This window comes from Ranitomeya variabilis, chromosome 4, assembly GCF_051348905.1.
Source record: "Ranitomeya variabilis isolate aRanVar5 chromosome 4, aRanVar5.hap1, whole genome shotgun sequence".
NCBI lineage: Eukaryota > Metazoa > Chordata > Amphibia > Anura > Dendrobatidae > Ranitomeya > Ranitomeya variabilis.
This window is the reverse complement of record NC_135235.1, coordinates 229,124,620-229,140,664: the sequence shown is the minus strand read 5'-3', so window position 1 is coordinate 229,140,664 and position 16,045 is coordinate 229,124,620. Positions and strand designations below refer to the sequence as shown.

General features: G+C 36.8%; 2 protein-coding genes across 2 annotated transcripts; both read right to left on the bottom strand.

Annotated features, from left to right (window-relative positions):
• Positions 1 to 2,470: 2,470 nt before the first annotated feature.
• LOC143768726 (trypsin-like) lies at positions 2,471 to 6,479 on the bottom strand. Its single transcript, XM_077257379.1, has 5 exons — positions 6,390 to 6,479; positions 4,894 to 5,050; positions 4,333 to 4,586; positions 3,322 to 3,458; positions 2,471 to 3,134 (listed from the first exon to the last, which is right to left on the bottom strand). The coding sequence occupies exons 1-5, from the start codon at positions 6,472 to 6,474 to the stop codon at positions 2,970 to 2,972; spliced, it is 798 nt and encodes a 265-aa protein (XP_077113494.1). The 5' UTR covers positions 6,475 to 6,479; the 3' UTR covers positions 2,471 to 2,969.
• Positions 6,480 to 11,035: 4,556 nt separating this feature from the next.
• LOC143768727 (trypsin-like) lies at positions 11,036 to 15,733 on the bottom strand. Its single transcript, XM_077257380.1, has 5 exons — positions 15,689 to 15,733; positions 14,488 to 14,644; positions 13,599 to 13,855; positions 11,546 to 11,685; positions 11,036 to 11,365 (listed from the first exon to the last, which is right to left on the bottom strand). Exons 1-5 carry the CDS (start codon positions 15,726 to 15,728, stop codon positions 11,189 to 11,191), a joined length of 771 nt encoding a protein of 256 aa, XP_077113495.1. The 5' UTR covers positions 15,729 to 15,733; the 3' UTR covers positions 11,036 to 11,188.
• Positions 15,734 to 16,045: the final 312 nt, after the last annotated feature.

The following is a 16,045-nucleotide window of genomic DNA, read 5'->3' as shown; positions in this document are numbered from 1 at the left end:
AAAAAAAATATCTCTGCTGAAACTCAGAGATGCTGACACTCCTTTGGCTGGTGTTTTATATAAATTTGATATTACAAATCTGACTCTATCATTGTATATACTGCCTATATGATGTTATTCAGGTATTTTGTGACAACACAGACATAAATAACTTTTGTTCATTTGGCAATACAAAGAGTTTTACACAACGTTTATAAAATTAATATATATGCCTAAGTCCCTAACATCACAAGCATTACATAAATTAATAATAATAATAATAATAATAATAATAATAATAATAATAATAATAATAATTATTATTATTATTATTATTATTATTATTATTATTATTATTAAAAATAAAACATTATAATAATTCAAATAATTAAAATAATAGCAATACTAAAATTGAGAGAACTGTTGCAAAAATATTTTTTCTATATTTTTATGTAATTTATTTCTTACATAAAATAATAAAAGTTACAATAATGATACTTATAAAAATTGATATTAATAAATTATAATATTTATAATAATTAAAATTATGGCAATAATAAAATGCAAAAAATATTATAAAAAAATATGTTTCTACTTTTTAATTAATTGTACTATTAATCTTAGTCCCTGACATTGCAGTCTTACATAAAATAATAATAATAAAATTGATAACAAAAAAATAATAATATTTTTTAAAATAAAAGCAATAATAAAAATGTGAAAACTATTTATAAAAATATTTTTACATTTTTTATATTTTTAATTTAATCTAAGTCATACATAAAAAAGTAATAATAACAAAACAATAATAATAATTATTATTATTATATAAAAATATAAAAAAATAATTATAATAATTATACTATTAATATTTTTATAAACATTATTATTATTTTAATGATTATTATTTTAATAATAATTATTATTATTAAAATAATAATCATTAAAATAATAATAATTTAAATTTCAATAATACTAATAATTATTATTATTATTAACATAATAATAATACTTATAGAAAATGAATAGTATAATTATTAACATTATGTTTTATATTTTTATATAATCTAAGTCTTACATATAATAATAGTAATACTTTTAAAATAGTATTAACTAATAATAATATTTATAATAATTAAAATAATATAAATAATAAAATGCTAACAACTAATAATATTATATATAATATGTAAAATAATAACATGCAAAAACTATTCTAAAAAATATTTTTCTATTTTTTAATTAATTGCACAAGTAATCTAAGTACCTGACATCGCAGCAAATCTTATATAAAATATCAATGATAATAATTAAAATATCAATGCATATAAAATAATAAAACTAATAATAATTCTTTTAAAATAATATTTCTGTTAATAATAATGTGAAAACTATTATAGAAATATTTTCCTTTTTTTATTTTTTTTTATTAATTTTACTATTAAGCTGAGTCTCTGACATTGCAAGTCTTAAAATAATGAAAATAATAATAACAATGATAATGTGAAAAATACTTTGTTTTAATAATATTACTATGAATTGTTTAAAGGTAATATATTAGGTTGTCATTCTTTCACAAAAAAAGAAATCCGAAATGTTTTCTCATACATGTTGTTTCTATATATTCTGCACTTTATATCTGCACGGGGCGGAGCGGCGCTCCACCAATATTTTTCAGCAGACACGGGAAGGACCTTGTCGCGGTTCTGTTGCTCACAATTTCTGGATATTACTGCTGCCGGGAGACTGATCAAAAATTGTTGCGATCAGTTTATTTAATTTATATTTTATTTTTTTGCTGTTTTATTTTCAATGGAGCAAAAGGGAGTGATTTGAACTTTTGTATTTTTTTTTAAATTTTTTCCATATTTTTACATGCGCCCGAGTCACTGTGGGAAACATTTCCACTATTCATTTGTACCAGTATTAAAGAACTGTTTCCCATTTTTCATCAATTTTTTAATTAGACACAGGAATACATGCCTTTTCCTTGTATAATCGCTGGGGGTCTCTTATGCCGGACCCACTGTGATCAGCGATCCGAAAAGTGGCGTCTTTAAGAGAATCTATCATAGGGCAGCAGTGTTGTCCATTCGTTGTGCTAACGCTTCCCTCTTAGATTTAAAACAATACTATTAATATCCCTTTAATTAAAGGATGGCTGTTAAGGATTCTTAAAGGGGTATATCCTTAAAGTAAGAAATCAAAACTCTTCATTGTTTTCCAATTACAGCCCCATTCATTGAAAGCTCCCTGCAAGTGAATGGAGCTAAGTTGCAATACCAGGCACGGCCACTACCAAAGTATGGCACTGTGTAAGGAAAATAATCACTCACTGAATCTCCATGCTTGATTGACAAGTGGTGAAGGGTTAAGTCTGCACACATTTGCGCACCATCTACGGTCGTTATGTTGACCCTAACCCCAAATTTATGTCCAATTTAATATCAAATTCTATTCCGTGCAATAAAAACTCATTGACAGATGTATTGCTACTAATAAAATTGCAATTTTATTGACATAATTTTAAAATTTGCATTGTAAAAATTCAGTATTTGTTAATAGAATTTTACCTTCCCGCAGTCACCACCAGAGGGAGCTCGCTGCATACTGTTTCATCGTCCATGCCAATGAATACAGAGTGTGCAGTGAGCTCCCTCTAGTGGTGGCTGCAGGAAGATAGGGTTGTATCATTTCGCTCTGTATCTTTGCAGAGGATTTGGATCTTTGTATCAGAAAATAAGCAGCAAAGGATGGTTGATAGAGCTAAAATTGAGTTCAAGGGTGGAGATTTGCTTTTCGCAAAATTATTGAAACAATTATGAGTTTTTGAGTTATTACATAGTAATTATTGCAAAATATAGTGTTAGACATGGGGACAGGTTTTTGGAGTGATTTAAACTGCAGGATTTTCTGTAGTTCAGTAATTAGTGGCCGCCCTCTGTGCTGGATCATTGGAGCGTCGTCCTTCCCATCGGCTTTCAGGTTCTTCATGGGAGGCAGTCGCCCTTCGCAATTGTGTCTCGGATCCAGTCCAGGTAGTTGCACAGTCTTGTGTACACTCCTGGCTTTTCGGCTTCAGCACAAGGAATGTTACCCCAAGATGTGATCCCACATAACTGGGAGTTACAGACCAGGGGTCCCCCAGAGTCTCCCTGCAAGAAAAATAATCCACATCATTGGTCTCCGCTCCCGTTTGCTCTTGCCCTATCCCTATTATGACCTATGGAATCCTCACATTCCTCTCCTGAAATACTCTGTGCTGCTAAGCACCCTTCATCTGAATAAAGTTTTGCTTATTATCTTAAGGTTGGAGAAAAGGGAGAATTTCGGGTACTGTACCTGACAGGTGTCTTTCCCGCCCTCCATGACTCCAGCACACAGCATGTTCTCCGTTATCTCCCCGGGGTAAGCGTCCCTGCAGATGTCATCGGCGACAATCTCCACGTTCACACACTGCAGCGCCGCTGGAAAGGTTGCTGCACGGATAAGATATGAGTCAGAGGTCCTCGTGGTTGTTATGTGGCTGCATAACATTGAAAATATGACATTGAAAATAAAGGAGTATTCAAAACTGCATCTTTTGATAGTCTCCTACTTGCATAGCTCTGCAGGAGTACTGCAGTACAGTTCTGTCCGAAAAAGTGGGGCCACACACAGAAAGTGGCACGAAAAGGATTAGTGGGGTGCCCAAGGTCAGATTTACTACAGACTTACTGCAGAACTTGCTGCAAATGTTCCTCTCCCTTTTATAAGTCGCACCCTTTCCTCTACACTCTTGCTTCCCACCCCCCTTGAAATTGCATGCGAATGCTATAGGGCTCCTTGTAAAAACATCCAAGAAAACTTCTTGGTCTTCAGGAGGTGTCAGGAATCGTTGGCAGCGCCAGGGAGATTTTCCAGATTCTGGGGAGCCTCCAGGAGAATATAATTTACCATTAAACCCAATATTCATCCCAAACATGAACACATCAAATTTACCCAAAAATGCCCCTTAACATCAATAAGCATTCATTTCACCCAATGTAAAAGATCCATTGACAGAATAGTCACCCCCTTTAATTCTTTAATCCGTTAGATAGTTTAGTAAGAGGCAAATTCAGTGAAACAACACAAAATTACAGGATCAGACTACGAGAGGCTTTTTTGTAGTCTGTAGCCATGGAAACCATTAGTTCTGTTGATACAATACTGTAGCAGAGTTTTAAACAAAACTAATTACAATGTTGCTTTATGATTTTCTGTTTAGATGATTTTCTGTTTAGATACATTATGATAGGAGGAGATTGCAAGGTCTAACTAGCGGTGGTGGTGACCATGTGGGCAAAACATGATATTATATGGTGTTCTTACTGTCAGAGCTGGTGGTGGACCCCCATCCTGAAGCAAGGCAGCCAGTCCCATCAGAGGGCGTAGGGCAGCCAAGGGGGATCATCTGCACATGCTCATTGAGGGTGACAGGAGATGGCAATTTCAGCAGCATGATGTCATTGTCGTAGGTCTCAGGGTTAAATTCGGGGTGATCGCATATTTTATCAGCGTAGCTGAACTGCTCTGTCCCTTCGTAATTCTGTATATTATGGTCTCCAAGACGAATCTGAAGATTCCTATGGAAGACGAGAGACATCAAAGAGAACAAAACTGAACGGGGGTCTGAATCAGGCGGTGTGGAGGTCATTGACTGTAGTATGGGGCACCCAAACCCGCCATGAGAACGAAGTGACAAAGAGTAATACTGCCCTTTATGCGTGTTATAAAATGGCTACGGTGCATAAATAATACCGCCACACAGTGTCTACACAATACTATTGTACTACATAGTGCCCATATAATACAGTTATATGACTTCCAAAAATAACACCGCCACTGCCGGTAGGTTTGGAAAGCTGCCATCTTTTGTCCGGGGACACTTACGGTAGTTTGCAATGTGCTGCTGTCAGGACCCAGTTTTCGTCTATCAGGATTCCTCCGCAAGCATGCTGGTCAAAATAATGAATGCTGACCTGCCACGGCTGAGAGTTTGGCAGGCACTCGGAGCCCCCAATAATCCTGTTATAGTAACGACCTTGCACTAGAGTGATCCAAAAAAACAGATAAAATGGTGGTAAGCTTCCAAATCAACAAATGTTAACGTTGATCCATTTTCTCCCTAAAGGTTGCAGCTTTCAATAATACAACGGGCTTCAGAGCTGAAATCTGAGCAGTTTATTCTGGGAAACTGCTTCACTATTCATTTTCTTCCGACGCTGTTCCAAATATTGTTTTAGGAACCCCCTTCTATAAGAAAGAGTTTAGGAAAAATGTCTCCTGCTGGAAACCATCAGCAAGAAATTGAATTTTCTTTTCTGCAAAGAGTCGGACAAACAAAAGATAAAGAAAAAGCGAATGCTGAGATATTATAAAGATGCTGGCGTATATACCGTAACTCATGACTATAGCACCAGAATAAAATGTTTGGTCCCAACTAGATGCCAACACTCCATCCTAACAGGAATTGGTTCAGGATAAAGAGTTAGGACAACCTCTCTAATACCCATTTACCTATTTAAGTAATACATGAAGTGAAATAAAACATGACTACAGGATCAGACTACGAGAGGCTTCTTTGTAGTCTGTTGCCTTGTAAACAAAAAGCTCTGTTTACACAAAACTGTAGCAGAGTTTTAACTAAAACTATTTACAATATTGCTTTATGTTTTTCTTTTATTTACAATATGATAAGAGATTCCTAGGTCTGGTAGAAATACAGAAAAACTTGCGGTAGTCATATATAGTGGGTGACCATGTGGGCAAAAAAATATATGTTATATGGAGCTTCTTACAGTCCGGGCTGGTGGTGGACCCCCATCCTGAAGCAAGGCAGCCGGTCAGAGGCTGTTGTTCAGGATTGGTCAGTTAGACCCAGAGTTAGGACAACCTCTCTAATACACATTTACCAATTTATTCTTTTACCCGACAGAAATGTATTTAATTTTTGTAATTTGTTACTACATGGACATTTTAGATACTGCAGAACACAGATAGGCAGGAATGTCCCAGACCTCATTTATCCTATTGATTCCACCTGTTCATGTTTCCTCTTTTAGAAGAAAAATTAAAATACAAAAAGTTGACCCAACACCCTTCCATATTACATAAAAAAGCACTACAGTCAAAAAAGGTATCATTAATATATTGTAAACTTCTAATTCCGTCAGAACTTCCCAAAACTTCTAGAAGAAAAATGAACCTCTTCGTAAAGTCCAAAAATAGGGTTTTTTGAATCTTATTTTTAAGTCACTGTTGCCCCAGAAACATATGGTTTTAAGGATAGAAGGGTCCCGTAAATGCACAGTACAAGATGCCCTGTGAACCCACCAAATCCTTTTGCGTAACACATGAGAAACCACCTTGTAAAAAGCTCCACTTACCGACGACCCCCAGGAGAGCAGCCAGCAGCAGTCGGTACATGGTGAGGTGCTTAGCGCTTAGGAAATTTTCGCCTTCTGTCCCCATTTCTTTCTCCTCCACTTCAGATTAGGGTGTAAATAATTAACTCCCGTGCCTTTCACTTGCTCTGGATTATTTGGGAAGGTGCAGGGGATTGGAGTAATATTTACCAGTCACTAATACTGAGAATATGTATATCTACTGCACAGTCAGGAGCTCATCGTTGGGTACTTGGCGTTGACGCATATCAGATTGGTACATCTCTGTTCACGTCATTCGGTGGCTTCTTACATCACAACTAAATATTTTATTTTTTACCACCCTGTCTTGATAGTTTAAACAAACTAATGACTTAAGATATAATATGGGATGAGCAGGTCTGAATTGTGCTGCACCATCACCACCACCATTGATCCAAGTCCTTCCAAATCGGACCTGATTTCCATTACAGGAGTGATCTCCCAGTGATATCTAAGTTTTGTGCTTCTCTACTTAGCAATTATTTGTACTATCAGGGCAGTATGTTTTATCTGAATACAATGTAATATCTGGGCATTGTTTGAATTATTTGGGCTCTTTATCTATTATCTGGGCACTTTGTGCATTATCTGGGCACTGTGTGTAATAAATGGGCAATTGTATATTATCTGGGTGCTGTATGTATTATTTGTGTACTTTCTGTACTATTGAGGCATTATGTTTATTATCTGGAAATTATTGTACTATCTTGGCGCTTTATGTATTATTTGGGTATTGTGTATTATCTAGTCATTTTTGTAACATCTGTAGTATTTGAGCATTGTGTGTGATGTCTGGGCAGTGTGCATTATATGGACATTTTATATATTATTTGGGCAGCTATCTGGTAACTCTGTGAACTATCTTGTAACTGTGTTTATTATCTGAGCACTGTGTGTATTATCTGGGCGCTGTGTAATATCTGGGCAGTGGGTGTATTATCTTGGCAATGTGTGTATTATATTGGTACTGTGCGTAAAATGGTGGCATTGTGTGCATAATCAGGGCACTGTGTGTATCATCTGGGCACTGTATGTAATGTCTGTGCACTGTATTATCTGGGCAGTGTGTATTATCTTGGCACTGAGTGTACTATTTGGGCATTGTATAGTCATTATGTGTAATATCTGGCACTGCATGTAGTATTTGAGCACTGTGTGTAATATCTGGGTGGTATGTATTATCTGGGCAGTGTGTGTATTATTTGGGCATGGAGTACATTACCTGGGAACTGTGTTATCTGGACACTGTATTTACTATCAGGGCACTGTGTGTATTATCTGTTCACTGTGTGTAAAATCTGGGCACTGTTTGCATTTTCTGGGCAGTATGTATATTATATTGGCACTATTTGCATTTTCTTGGCACTGTGTGTTTTACTCTTCTCAATCTATACACTTGGCTTGGGACAAATCATAAAGTCCCATGGATTCCAGTACCACCTCTATGCTGATCTACCTCTCTGACCCAGACATCACCTCTCTGCTGTCCAGAATCCCAGAGTGCCTATCAGCCATATCCACCTTCTTCTCCTCTCGCTTCCTCAAACTCAATGTGGACAAATCTGAACTCATCATCTTTCCTCCATCCCACAGATCTTCCTTACCTGACCTATCTATCGCAATCAATGACATCATGCTTTCCCCCATACCGGAAGTCCGCTGCCTCGGAGTAACCTTCGACTCTGCCCTGTCCTTCAAACCGCACATCCAAGCTCTTTCCACCTCCTGTCGCCTCCAGCTCAAAAATATCTCCAGAATCCGTCCTTTCCTCAACCTTCAATCTACTAAAATGCTTGTGCATGCCCTCATCATCTCCCGCCTTGACTACTGCAAGATCCTTTTCTGTGGCCTCCCTGCTAACACCCTTGCACCTCTCCAGTCCATCCTTAACTCTGCTGCCCGACTAATCCTTCTCTCTCCTCGCTACTCCTCCACTTCCCCCCTCTGCAAATCTCTTCACTGGCTCCCATTCCCTTAGCGTATCCAATTCAAATTACTAATACTGACCTACAAAGCCATCCATAACCTGTCTCCTCCATATATCTCTGAACTAATCTCCCGATATCTTCCCTCACGTAACTCCGGTCCTCCCAAGACCTCCTTCTCTCCTCCACACTTATTTGCTCCTCATCCAATCGCCTCCAAGACTTCTCCCGAATATCCCCCATCCTCTGGAACTCTCTGCCCCAACACATCCGACTATCAACCACATTCGGATCCTTCAGACGGAACCTGAAAACTCATCTCTTCAGGAAAGCCTACAGCCTGCACTGACCCCGCTGCCTCCTCATCACTACCGAAGCTACCGCCTCACCAACACCGAAGCTCCTGCAACCCCCAACCTACTGTCTCCTTCCCCATAATCCTGCGGAATGTAAGCCCGCAAGGGCAGGGTCCTCGCCCCTCTGTATCAGTCTGTCATTGTTAGTTTGTTTACTGTAAGTGATATCTGTAACTTGTATGTAACCCCTTCTCATGTACAGCACCATGGAATCAATGGTGCTATATAAATAAATAATAATAATAATAATAATCTGGGCACAGTGTGTACTATCTTGGCATTATGCATATTATCTGGGCACTGTGTGTACTATCTGGGCACTGTGTAATATCTGAGCAATGTGTATTATCTGGGCACTGTGTGTATCATCTGGGCTCTGTGGGTAATATCTGGGCACTGTGTTATCTGGGAAGTGTGTGTATTATCTTGGCACCGTGTGTATTATCTGGGCACTGTGTAATATCTGGGCAGTGTGTGTATTATCTGGGCACTGTAATATCTGGGCAGTGTGTGCATTATCTGGGCACTATGTAATATCTGGGCAGTGTGTGTACTATCTGGTCACTGTGTAATATCTGGGCAGTGTTTTCATTATCTGGGCACTGTGTGCATCATCTGGGCACTGTGGGTAATATCTGGGCACTGTGTTATCTGGGAAGTGTATGTATTATCTTGGCACCTTGTGTATTATCTGGGCACTGTGTAATATCTGGGCAGTGTGTGTATTCTCTGAGCACTGTGTGTATTATATTGGTACTGTGTGTAATATCTTGGCAGTGTGTGTATTATCTGGGCACTGTGTGTATCATCTGGGCACTGTGGGTAATATCTGGGCACTGTATTATCTGGGCATTATTTGGGTGTTGTGTATTATCTAGTCATTATGTGTAATATCTGGCCTTGCATGTAGTATTTGAGCATTGTGTGTAATGTCTGGGCAGTGTGCATTATATGGGCATTTTAAATATTATTTGACCACCTATCTGGGAACTCTGTGAATTATCTTGGCATTGTGTATAATATCTGGAAACTGTGTATAAGATTTTGAATGATGTATATCTGGGCATTATGTTTATTATTAAGACAGTGTTCATACTGTTTGGGAACTCTGTGAATTATCTTGGCATTATATATATTATCCAGACACCATGTGTAATATCCAGGCAGTGCGTGTATTATCTTGGCACTCCGTGTATTATCTGGGCACTGTTTGTTTTATCTAAGCACTGTACATTAGCTGGGCACTGTGTGTGTAATCTAGGCACCGGGTGTACTACTTGGGCACTGTGTGTAATATCTGGACACTGTGTGTATTATCTGGCACTTTGTGCAATATCAGGGCACTGTTGCATTATTTGGGCAGTGTGTTTATTATCTTGGTACTGTGTATATTATCTGTGCAGTGTTTCTATTAACTGAGCACTGTGTGTATTATCTGGGCAGTGTTTGTATTATCTGGGCACTGCTTACATTTTCTGGTCACTGTGTGTAATGCCTGGGCAGTGTTTGTATTACATGGGCACTGTGTGTATTATCTGGGCAGTCTTTGTATTATCTGGGCACTGTGTCTAATTTCTGGGCACTGTTTGTATTATATGGGAAATGTGTATATTATGTGGGCACTTTGTTTATTATCTGGGCCCTGTGTGTATTATTTGAGCACTGTGTGTAATATCTGGGCAGTATGTATTATCTGGGCACTAAGTGTAATATCTGGGCAATGTTTTGTATCATCTGGGCACTGTGTGTAATATCTGGGCACTGTGTGTATTATATGAGGACTGTGTGCAGTATCTTGGAACTGTTTGCATTATCTGGGCACTGTGTGTAATATCTGGGTACTGTGTGTATTATCTGGGCACTGTGTGTATTATCTAGGCACTGTGTGTAATAGCTGGGTACTGTGTGTATTATCTGGGCACTGTGTGTATTATCTGGGCACTGTGTGTAATATCTGGGTACTGTGTGTATTATCTGGGCACTGTTTGTATTATCTGGGCACTGTGTGTAATATCTGGGTACTGTGTGTATTATCTGGGCACTGTGTGCATTATCTAGGCACTGTGTGTAATAGCTGGGTACTGTGCATATTTTCTGGGCACTGTGTGTATTATCTGGGCACTGTTTGTACTATCTGGGCACCGTGTGTATTATCTGGACACTGTGTGTAATATCTGGGCACTTTGTGCAATATCTGGGCAGTGTGTTTATTATCTGGGCACTGTGTGTATTATCTATGCAGTGTGTGTATTATCTGAACACAATATGTATACTAGCTTTATCATTCCTTATTGTATGAATTATATAATTTTTACAAGAAACACATGAGAAAAAATCACAACTTTATTGACGTTTTCTTTGTACAATTACTTTTTAGTATTTTTATTTTATACTTATCATTCATTCATAACCAGGAAAAGATATCAGTGACAGATTTTGGTATAGAAGACACGGCCACGTATCATATTGGCCTCCCCCTCTAGCTATTTCTACATATTGTGTCATCTTCAGTTTCCATCACGTAGTTAATCCAGGCAAGATAGTTGCAAACTTTGGTGTAGACTCCGGGTTTATTGGGTTGTCCACAGATTGGATCTCCCCATGAAATGATTCCACACAAGTGGGACCCACAAACCAGAGGACCCCCAGAATCTCCCTGTATGATACAAGAAAGAACGGTTGTTTCAGAAGATCATTATGATCTGATAGCTGAACATTCAAAGGGAAAAGTATTCAGGCTCTGGAATTTGCTATAATAATTGCTATACACAGCTTGTCATCATGTTTATAGATATATAGAACACGGATGCTGTGCAATTGAACGCCCAAATATTACCTGGCAAGAATCCTGCCCTCCATCACGGTGTCCAGCGCAGAACATGTTCTCAGTAACGCTGCCATCGCCATAGAACTGCTGACATTCATCATCAGGAAAAATCGTAACATTGAGACACTGAAGAACATCAGGGTACGTCTCTAATACGGAGCAAATATTAGGGATCAGTATTATAGTAGATATATTCTTGTACATAGGAGCAGTATTATAGTAGTTATATTCTTGTACATAGGGGCAGTGTTATAGTAGTTATATTCTTGTACATAGGAGCAGTATTATAGTAGTTATATTCTTGTACATAGGGGCAGTATTATAGTAGTTATATTCTTGTACATAGGAGTAGTATTATAGTAGTTATATTCTTGTACATAGGGGCAGTATTATAGTCGTTATATTCTTGTACATAGGGAGCAGTATTATAGTAGTTATATTCTTGTACATAGGGGCAGTATTATAGTAGTTATATTCCTGTACATAGGGAGCAGTATTATAGTAGTTATATTCTTGTACATAGGAGCAGTGTTATAGTAGTTATATTCTTGTACATAGGAGCAGTAGTATAGTAGTTATATTATTGTACATAGGGGGCAGTATTATAGTAGTTATATTCTTGTACATAGGGGCAGTATTATAGTAGTTATATTCTTGTACATAGGGGCAGTATTATAGTAGTTATATTCTTGTACATAGGAGCAGAATTATAGTAGTTATATTCTTGTACATAATGGGCAGTATTATAGTAGATACATTCTTGTACATAGGAGGCAGTATTATAGTAGTTATATTCTTGTACATAGGGGCAGTATTATAGTAGTTATTTTCTTGTACATAGGAGAAGTATTATATTAGTTATATTCTTGTACATAGGAGCAGTATTATAGTAGATAGATTCTTGTACATAGGAGGCAGTATTATAGTAGTTATATTCTTGTTCATAGGGGCAGTATTATAGTAGTTATATTCTTGTACATAGGAGCACTATTATAGTAGTTAGATTCTTGTACATAGGAGGCAGTATTATAGTAGTTATATTCTTGTTCATAGGGGCAGTATTATAGTAGTTATATTCTTGTACATAGGGAGCAGTATTATAGTAGTTATATTCTTGTACATAGGAGCAGTATTATAGTAGTTATATTCTTGTACATAGGGGCAGTATTATAGTAGTTATATTCTTGTACATAAGGGCAGTATTATAGCAGTTATATTCTTGTACATAGGAGCAGAATTATAGTAGTTATATTCTTGCACATAATGGGCAGTATTATAGTAGATACATTCTTGTACATAGGAGGCAGTATTATAGTAGTTATATTCTTGTACATAGGGGCAGTATTATAGTAGTTATTTTCTTGTACATAGGAGCAGTATTATATTAGTTATATTCTTGTACATAGGGGCAGTATTATAGTAGTTATATTCTTGTACATAGGAGCAGTATTGTAGTAGTTAGATTCTTGTACATAGGAGGCAGTATTATAGTAGTTATATTCTTGTTCATAGGGGCAGTATTATAGTAGTTATATTCTTGTACATAGGAGCACTATTATAGTAGTTAGATTCTTGTACATAGGAGGCAGTATTATAGTAGTTATATTCTTGTTCATAGGGGCAGTATTATAGTAGTTATATTCTTGTACATAGGAGCACTATTGTAGTTATATTCTTGTACATAGGAGCAGTATTATAGTAGTTAGATTCTTGTACATAGGAGGCAGTATTATAGTAGTTATATTCTTGTACATAGGGGGCAGTATTATAGTAGTTATATTCTTGTACATAGGAGCACTATTATAGTAGTTATATTCTTGTACATAGGAGCAGTATTATAGTAGTTAGATTCTTGTACATAGGAGCAGTATTATAGTAGTTATATTCTTGTTCATAGGGGCAGTATTATAGTAGTTACATTCTTGTACATAGGAGGCAGTATTATAGTAGTTATATTCTTATACATAGGGGCAGTATTATAGTACTTATATTCTTGTACAGTTCTTGTGATTGTTCTTGCTGATAATTGCACACTGTTGATTATCTGTATTTTTGTTGTTACCCTGAGGACTGGTAGTTGTTCCCCATCCTGAGATTAGACAGTTGTCACAATGCTCCAGTGACTCAGTGGAGCAGAATGAAATAATATTCACATATTCATTAAGTATAGCCGGTGTTGCGAGTTTCAGGAGCATAATGTCATTGTCGTATGTCTGAAAGTTGTAGTTCTCATGAGGACATATTTTTGCGGCATACGTAAACTGCTCTGTTCCCTCATTCACGTTCAGATTATGTTCTCCAAGCCGAACCTGAATATTCCTATTAAACAAATATAACATAGGATTAGAAAAGTGAGAAAAGAGATCAGAGGTGCTCCCCTCTAGTGGAATGAATCCCCAAACAGATGTCAAATGTGGACCACATCTTCGGGCAATGTCCAGGATGGTGAAGACACTTTGTATTTGTCAAATTAAATGTATTTAAAAAAACATGAATAATAAAGATTTTTTCATACTTGTGATGATTAAAAAAGCTTGAAAACGTTAAATCGGTATTAAAATCACAACGCGTTTCTGCTCTAGAAGAGCCTTCCTCAGGTGTAACAAAAGATTTACCTGAGGAAGGCTCTTCTAGAGCAGAAACGTGTTGTGATTTCGAGTGGTCACTTCCTGATGAAGTGACCACACGAAACGCACGTTGGGGTGGCAGGAGCACATTCGTTATAACTGGGTTACCAATGTAAGTTTCTACTTTTACTCTTCCTTACATACTTTATGTGCATGCTTTTTAGCAGCACCTTACATTTGATGCACTTTAGCTGTTAGTGGTTCAGGTCAACTGTATCTACTATGCACACATAATAATTTGTAATGCTCAAACTCCTACAAATTTTCGGTGTTTTTTAGTGTTTAGTAACAGAAAACCAGCATATAGGTAAATATGGCACTTACGATACATTGCAGTGAGCAGCTGTTAAAACCCAGTATCTGTTTATGAGCACTCCTCCACAGATGAATTTATCAAAATAGTAGAGTGCCACCTGCCATGGCTGTGAATGCTGGAGACATTCCTCTCCTCCTATAATCCGCTCTATGGAATAGCCATGCACTAGTAAAAATACAAAATAACACAGATTAGAATAATACGTAGACAGACAATTGTCATGGGTGACTTTAGGGATTGATATTCATATTTCCTGCTATATAATACCTTAATTTTGCATTCAGCCATTTATATTTCACCCTTGGATACCAGAGAGCTGAGACCCACTTTCTTTTCAAGGAATCATAAATATAGAAATTAATTAAATAAATAAGAAATATAATTGCCCTCCTTTTTAATTCTGCAGCAAACACAGAGTGTAAATATTCTGCTAAGCTTTTCCAAGGAAAGAAGTGTTTATATATAAATTTTACATGTAAGTCAAATTACAATCAATGAGAGGATGTGATACTCTATGCCCACTTTTGCACTTTTATATTTCGGGATCCTATAAGTTCTATTTAATTTTTAATACACAATAAAACTGTGCTTGGAATAGAAACATACACATAATAATGAAGAATATGGCGAATGTTTTCCATACATTTCACCCTAGGATATCAGGGAGCTTATATGAACTTATTAATTCATTTTAAGACATAAATGTTCATTTGTAACTTTATCACTTTAACATGAAATTTTCTAGAATTTTTATATTTTTCTTTTTTCAATTTTTTACAGTTTTTAAGATCTCTGATGCTGTCAGTGAGTGGAAAAGTTGAAAGTTGGGTGATCATCCCAAAGAGTTAAAAAACAATTTATGCCAAGAAGAGGACTGGGGTTAGGCAAGGGTAGAGACAGACTGCAGAGGGTACCTGGTCAGGAACATGATATTTGCCTTATGCTCCTTCTTATAACTTAATAAAAATCCATAATTAAGTTTTGTAATTTTTTTTTATCTATTTAACCCTTACATGCAATACAATAGACATCAGAAAGCTGCTTGTAAAGAGTCAGTGAGACCATTACTTCCTTGTTTCCTGAGGATCTAGACAGTTAGAACATGTACACCATTGAGATGACGACTCCTGTATGATAATCTTTGGCATCTAATATTAAATCCCCCTACATTCTATATTTCATGCGTACCCCATATCCTCACCATCTCACCTGCAGACCCCAGCAGAGCTGCCGCAAGTAATAGTAACATTTCTGACGACTGAGAATTTTGCACTAATACTTTCCTATTTAACCAGCGCTTTTGATTAAGTGGTGAATTATTAACATTTCCAACTTTTCACATTGACATAACATCCTGTGGACTATAGAAATCAAGATTTTCATTATTAATGTCATGGGCTTTTGAGGATGAGCCAGAAAGCGACAAATGTGGGACTTATGGAGGAGTCCTATGCCAACTCCCCTCCTGCTATACAAAAATTTGCTGAAAAATAGGTAAATTAGCAAAAAGAGTGACAACAATTTTCCTATCCAGAAGTGAACACAAAACAGTCGTCACCTCCCCTT